General features: G+C 46.6%; 1 protein-coding gene across 1 annotated transcript; it reads left to right on the forward strand.

The window, feature by feature from the left end:
* The first annotated feature begins 3,128 nt into the window (after positions 1 to 3,128).
* On the forward strand, positions 3,129 to 4,669 carry LOC101947956 (oligodendrocyte transcription factor 3-like). Its single transcript, XM_008171067.4, has one exon. It carries the CDS (start codon positions 3,568 to 3,570, stop codon positions 4,240 to 4,242), a length of 675 nt encoding a protein of 224 aa, XP_008169289.1. The 5' UTR covers positions 3,129 to 3,567; the 3' UTR covers positions 4,243 to 4,669.
* The last annotated feature ends 2,280 nt before the right edge of the window (positions 4,670 to 6,949 follow it).

Consider the following 6,949-nt stretch of genomic DNA (forward strand, 5'->3'; position numbering starts at 1 on the left):
ACATTAATGACTGCTTCCAAGAGGGCCAATAAAGTCTTTTGTCAGCAGCCCAAAAGCGCCAAGATCTTTGATGTGTATTTGTGTAGGTCATGTATTTAAAGGGGACACCCAGAAAATCTGTGCTGGCAAAATTCTTCCTTACAGACTTTGCAAGAATAAAATTGAAATCTGTGGTCCTGTTTTATCTTTGGTGTCACCCAATGAAGTGAATTGAATTATATCGGGGATGAATTTGGCCCATTTTGTTTTAGGTTTAGGAAGGATCTAAGCTCAGGGTGTTCAAAGTGAGACTCAGCAACAAGCTAATCTCTGGTTTATCATTGACAATCCTCTGACTTTACTAGTCCTGACTGAACTCTGGAGAAAGGCTTGATCTAAATAGAGAGATATAGGATAAAAAACTTCTAGCTACCTTTCTTAGTCAAAGCTTCATGCAAGGTGGGCCCCTAAATCTGTGTTGTTTTGTTTTTTAATGGACAAGGTTTAGATAGTTTACTTTCTGTGTAATATGTCCTCTTCCAATAAACTGAAATCTTCCAAATGATTCCTAAAGAGGAGTTGTAAGAGCCTGAATGTGCAGAGATGCTTAGAAAAGGGTAAAAGTGGCCCCTTGTTCTTGGCCAGATCTGCTCCCTGTCTGTTATTCACGTCATATATGGGTCACACTTTATAGTATGATTCCATTTATAAATGGTTTACAAAGGGTTAATAAATGATTAATAGGTGTTATAAGCACATTGCAAACATGAGTGGTATGTTTTATACATGGTTATAAGCACATCAATAAAGGTATTAGAGATTGTTTTAAACCATGGTTATTAGTAACGTATTGATATGTTGAACACTCTAATATGCATCCGAAGAAGTGCGCTGTAGTCCACGAAAGATTATGCTCTAATAAATTTGTTAGTCTCTAAGGTGCCACAAGTACTCCTGTTCTTTTTGCGGATACAGACTAACACGGCTGCTACTCTGAACTCTAATAATGGATTAATGATTTATTAAAACATCTATGAACCATGTATTAACTCTTTTTTTAAACAGATCCTTCATATAAAATATGACCCCGATATGCTTAGTGTACTAATAAGAAGATTTTATTGTCTTCAGCACTCCAGAGCCAGTATACCATTGCTGCCAAAGAACAAGATGAATTCTGGTCTCCTTCCTGCAACATCAGCCAAAGTGGTAGCTGAATTCTTATTACAGAATCATTATTGTTGGTTCCACTTGATGATGATGTTCGAAGCCAAAGGAGCCCAGACTGATTTTCAGAGACCAGGCAACACTTTAAGTTATGGCAACTAGTAAGATTTGCTGTTGACTTGTCAAGTAATTGAATTTGATCCAGTGGGTCCTTGACAGGAAATAAACAATGGAGCACAAAGTTGCCGTTGCTTTTGCCATCACTTTTTGTGGCTATAACTAAATGTATTATTCATTCATTCATCTGAATTAATTGATTGTAGAAGGTGCTGCTTTGAAAACCCTGTAGACTGAAGTCCTCTATTCATTCACAGAAGAGGTTTAACCCTGTGCAAACTTCCCCACACGGCCCTGCTAACGGGCCGCAACCTAGAAGGACCACTCCAAGGGCTAGAAGGGGCTTCAGTCTCCATTGCCATTAATTCCTTGAACTTTCTACTGAGGCTGCCAACTAAGATATGAATTAGTGACAGATACTGTGGTAATTTTTGTGATGTGGACACCTGTTCACTAAGAACTGAACTGAACTCGGTTTCACACAGGTCCCCAATTGCTTTCCAACCTCAAATGTTGACCTAAGGATAAAAACAGGTTTTCTCTTGTAAAATGTTTGTAAGATTTTTTTTTTCTTCACGAAACTCAAAACCTATTGAACTTGATAAAGTGAACCTTTCAGCAAAGGAAAGGCAGCCAAATGGTCTAGTGGAAGGAACATGGGTTCTAGTCCTGGTTCTGCTGTCTGAGCTTGGATAAGCCTCTGTGCCTATTTCCCATCCTACTTTGTCTTGTAAGCATTTTGGGACTCGTTCTGTGTACGTACAGTGCCTACCACAATGGGGCCTCTAGGTGATACTGTAATTTAAATAATAATGAGAAGGGGATTGGGAGGGGAGAGGTGCCCGTTATAACACACATCTACTTCATGTGGGTGGTTTATTCTTTCCAAAGCAATAAACGTTACGAGATTCCCTTACTTTCCCAGATGATACTGAGGCCCATCTTTACTGTCCCTTTTCTGTATTGCATGGAGGGACTCCAACAAACCCATTTATGGGTGAATTACTTTCCCGTCACTGCAAGCTCAATAAGAAAATAGGGTGTACCCCAGTGATGTATTCCTGTACATTTCAACAGCCGGACAGTTACTGCTGCATTCTACAACCCAAGCCAAGGGGAGTGAGAGTAGACAGCATGAATGTGAGACATGACAAACCAGTTTTGGCAGTGTTGTTGTTGCCCTGTTGGTCCTAGGACATGTGAGAGACAAGGTGGGTGAGGTAGTATTGTTTATCAGACTAATTTTTGCTGGTAAAAGAGACACACTTTTGAGCTACACAGAGCTTGTCTTTAGGTCTGGGAAAGGTAATCAGAGTGTCACAAGGTGGAACAGATCCTTAAGTGATTGTTATCTGCCCATTTCATTTGGCATGGTCTCTTGCAATATGTGTTAACTTCATATGCTTAACAATCTGTTCCACCTTGTAATTAGTTGTGACACTGATTATCTTTCCCAGACCGGAAGAGGAGCTCTCTAGCTCTATGTAGCTTGAAAGCTTGTCGCTTTCACCAACAGAAGTTGGTCCAGTAAAAGTTATTGCCTCAGGCAACGAGGACACCATGATGCCGTGTGACAGTCCCAAGTGCAGGTTGCCTCTGATTTCCTGACTCTGCACAGCCATCCTCTTCAGGAGCACCCTTATCTTCTCTGGGGTGAAGAACTGTGCAGTTCAGAGCAAACAATGAAGACCCCCGGCTATGCTTTCCCAGCAAACAGTGGGCCAGGTCCCCAGCTGGGGTAAAGTGCCCTACCTCCCTGACGTTTCAGGACCAAGATACCCTTGTCCTATGCCCATCACGCCTTCCCCAGACACTTTGTGAGCTCTCAGGCTGCCCCCTGCCCTACTATCTCTGCTCCCTTGACAAAAACATTTTCTGGACCTTCCAGGCCCTGGTGCAGAGACTCTGGGCCAAATCCCACGGCTGGAGGACGAGGAGGACAATGGGCAGAGACCTCGCTGCCGCTGGTCGCGCTCTGCCCGTTGCATGCTCCGTGCTCCGGGGCGGATCAGAGCCCTCCGCTGCAGAGAGTCAGCAGCGGGGGTGGTAACGGGGGGAAGTGGCGGCCCGGTAGCCGCCTTAGGGGCCGAATCTCTTTGGTGATTGGGCGTCATTGTTCCCTTTGTGACGGGGGCTGTATAAATCACCAGCCCTGCAGGGAGCCCACGATACTCGCCCAGCCCACGAGGGGGACGGGGAGGCAGGGAAGTTTGTCTCCGACCCAGGGCACTCGGCCCCCGGTGGTTGCGCCGGGCAGTGGGGCTGCTGGGGGGGAAGCAGGTGGCAGGCACCTCTGGCTGCTCCATGGATTCCGATGTGGCCTCCCCCTCCAGCAGAGCCTCGACCCCGGAGCTGGAGGAAGCGGGCAGCCCCGAGCTCCTGTTCGAAGCCTTCTGCCGCGAGCCGGCGGCTCCCCAGCCGGGGCCCGGGGCCGGGGGGAAGCTGCGGGGCAGCCGGACGGGGCAGTCGGACGACCCGCAGCAGGAGCAGCGGCTGAAGGTGAACAGCCGCGAGCGCCGGCGGATGCACGACCTGAACCAGGCGCTGGACGGCCTGCGGGAAGTGATGCCCTACGCGCAGGGGCCGGCGGTGCGCAAGCTCTCCAAGCTCGCCACCTTGCTGCTGGCCCGCAACTACATCCTCACGCTGAGCGGCTCCCTGCAGGAGATGAGGCGGCTGCTGAGCGAGCTCCACGCAGCGCCCCGCAGCCACCCGCTTGCCCAGGTCCGCCCCATGCCCCCCGCCGCCGGGGCGCAGAGCCTGCCCCCCTCGCCCTCCGCCTGCTCCGTGGCGGCCGCGGCTGGGTACCTGGGCTTCCGAGCGGCTCCGCAAGAGACTCACCGCACGGCAGCGGGGCCCCTGGGCCCCTTTTACAGACACTACTCCGGCTTGCCCTGCCTCTGCTCCTTATGCCAGGCCGGGCCCCAGGAGCTGCCAAGAACGGCAGCCGCCCCGTCCTGCCTCCGGGCCAGCAAGTGAAGCCAGAGTCTTCCCCGGGCCACACAAGAGACCCAACGCAAACAGCTGTGCCGGACTGCTACTGCTCTGACAAGGAGAGGGGGGCATAGCGCTGTCCTTCCATTTCCAAACCGCGCCAGTCTCCTCCTGATCGTGGAACTGACACTTATCCCCACAAGACTCTCTGACATGCTCTGTAGCCAAACCTCCTTGTTCGTTTGTCATCGGTTGTTTGATCCCGGTGTCTCCCTCCCGCTGCTCTGCCGGCAGCAGGAATCCTAGGACAGTTCCCAAGGCTGGCGAGACAAGAGTTGGAGTCAGGTGCCATTCCGTTGTGACATGTAGCTTTGCCTTTCTTGAGTAGCTGTTGTGATGCAACGTACCTGGAATTTCATTTTTACTGAAAATAAACATAGGTCATCTTAGTCAATGGATTTGGCCAACCGGTCTCCTATTTTGAAAGTGCCTTAGTTTCATTTGGGCTGGGAGAAAATGTTTCATTGAGAGAGAGAAGAATGGGGCGGATAGGCTGGGATAAGAGAGAAAAGGAGCTGAACGGTTTGGAAGAAAGTGAAACCAATTAGCCCAAAGTTTCCCATAGAGAAGCCTTGGGAATTTATATTAGATTTAATTTAAACAGTCCTGAAGGGTCTACTAAATGCTTTTACTCCATGATTGCTTATGACAGCTGTTAAAATAAACCTAAAATCAAACACAGGGCAAATGAATCTGACAGATATCCAAGCACCTCCCGATCCCACTTTAGCTCATCTTGAAGAATTACTACTTGTTGATAATGTTTTTAGTGTTTATATTTCATTGTAAATATGCCATGCAAAGAACTGATTCCCGGCCAAGAAGAGTTTCCATTCTAAGGTGCATTTTTTTCAAGCACTCAGACAAAACTCAAATTATTTCAGTGTTAGGGAACTTCACAAAAAACAGGGGAGCTACAGTTCAGTGTTCTTTGGCTCAGAGTTACACGGAGAAATGTAGACTTTCTTGAATATTAAGGGATTTTCCACAGTCTTTCAAACTCTTCTTGTTTCCTGATGCTTATCTTTCAGGTCAAGTCCTTTGATATGCTAGCACTGTATACATGTGTCCCTTGCATGCAGGGTTCTGTAATCCAGGGAGCAAGTAATTGCTGTGTCATAGACAATTGTCATAAGACAATTGCTGTGTCTCAACACTTAGGGCTGGGTACAAGGGTATGGGCCTGGGGCAGTAAGTATTCTGGAGCTCAGACAGTATATGAACTCTTATGGTGTCAGGACAGGTGGTCAGATACCTCACTGATGGGCATATAGTACCTAGATCAGGGGTTCTCAAACTGGGGGTCGGAACCCCTCAGGGAGTCACGAGGTCATTACATGGGGGGGGGTCACGAGCTGTCAACCTCCACCCCAAACCCCGCTTGCCTCCAGCATTTATAATGGTGTTAAATATATTTAAAAGGGTGTTTCATTTATTAGGGGGGGTCACACTCAGAGGCTTGCGATGTGAAAGGGGTCACCAGTACAAAAGTTTGAGACCCACTGACCTAGATAGACAGACTCCATGATGTGATGATTTATGCCTTCTGGCTACAGGTATTTAAATAGTAAATATTTGTTTAATTTTCAAAAACTTTGGTGGGCAGAAGTACTGATCTACTTTGACTTTTACAATACCCCTGACATGTTCAGAAGAAGATTTCGGATCAGGATTGCAGCTAGCAACCATGTTAGAAACATATTAGGACCTAGTCAACACGTAAGACTTATACCAGTGTAGCCATAATGGTTAGGAGTGTGATTTTTTTTAACAATAAAGCTATGCCAGAATAGTGTGGATGCTATGGTGACCAGACAGCAAATGTGAAAAATCGGGATGGGGTGGGGGGTAATAGGAGCCTATATAAGAACAAGACCCCAAAATCAGGACTTTTCCTATAAAATCGGGACATCTGGTCACCCTAGTAGATGCCCTTATACCAGCATAAAAGTCCTTTTGGCAGTATAGCTTATGTCTCTTGGGCAACTGGTATAAACTATGCCGGCAGAAGCATATGCCGGTATAAACAGTGTCTATACTACGTGGGGTTGCCAATACAGCTATACCGATATAGCTATACCAGCAAACTTTTCTAGGATTGCTAAGGCCTCCAAATCCACAGCCCAAACTCAGGGCACTGTAACCAAGGGAATTTTAGGAGTGGCATAAATCTGAAGCACTTTCCATTAAATACAGATACTCAGCTACAGGTCTGGAGAGGTTTCCCGTTTCTGTGAGGCGCTGTAGAATTACGGCTCTCCTATCAATCAAAGGGGTCAATATAAGATGCCTCCTGAAAATGCATTTAAGCTTCTTAGGAATCGGAGAAGAAAGGGTTAAATAATTAAAAAAAAACCTGTCAACTAAATACCTTCCTTCACACGATAACTATTTTCTTTATAAAAATGGCTTTGCAGTCTAATTACATGCTGCTGAAAAGGCCCTTGGAATTGCCTGACAGAGTATCTCATTGAGATATGCTCAGCTTCACTTTGGGACCCTCTAATCATCTCCTGAAATGCTCACAAAACACCCTGATGATTCAATTCTAACTCCTGTACATGCATCATATAATCATCTGTTATATTTCTGTAGCACCTTTCATCCTGAAGACCTCAAACCACTTTACAAAAATATATAAACTATGCATACCTTGCACCCACCTCTGAAATTCAGCCATCTCTGGGGTAGA

Source organism: Chrysemys picta, chromosome 23 (assembly GCF_011386835.1).
Source record: "Chrysemys picta bellii isolate R12L10 chromosome 23, ASM1138683v2, whole genome shotgun sequence".
In the NCBI taxonomy this organism is placed as follows: Eukaryota; Metazoa; Chordata; order Testudines; family Emydidae; genus Chrysemys; species Chrysemys picta.

Coding starts and splice junctions, on each gene's coding strand:
- LOC101947956 (XM_008171067.4), top strand. CDS start 3,568: ATGGATTCCGATGTGGCCTCCCCCTCCAGCAGAGCCTCGACCCCGGAG.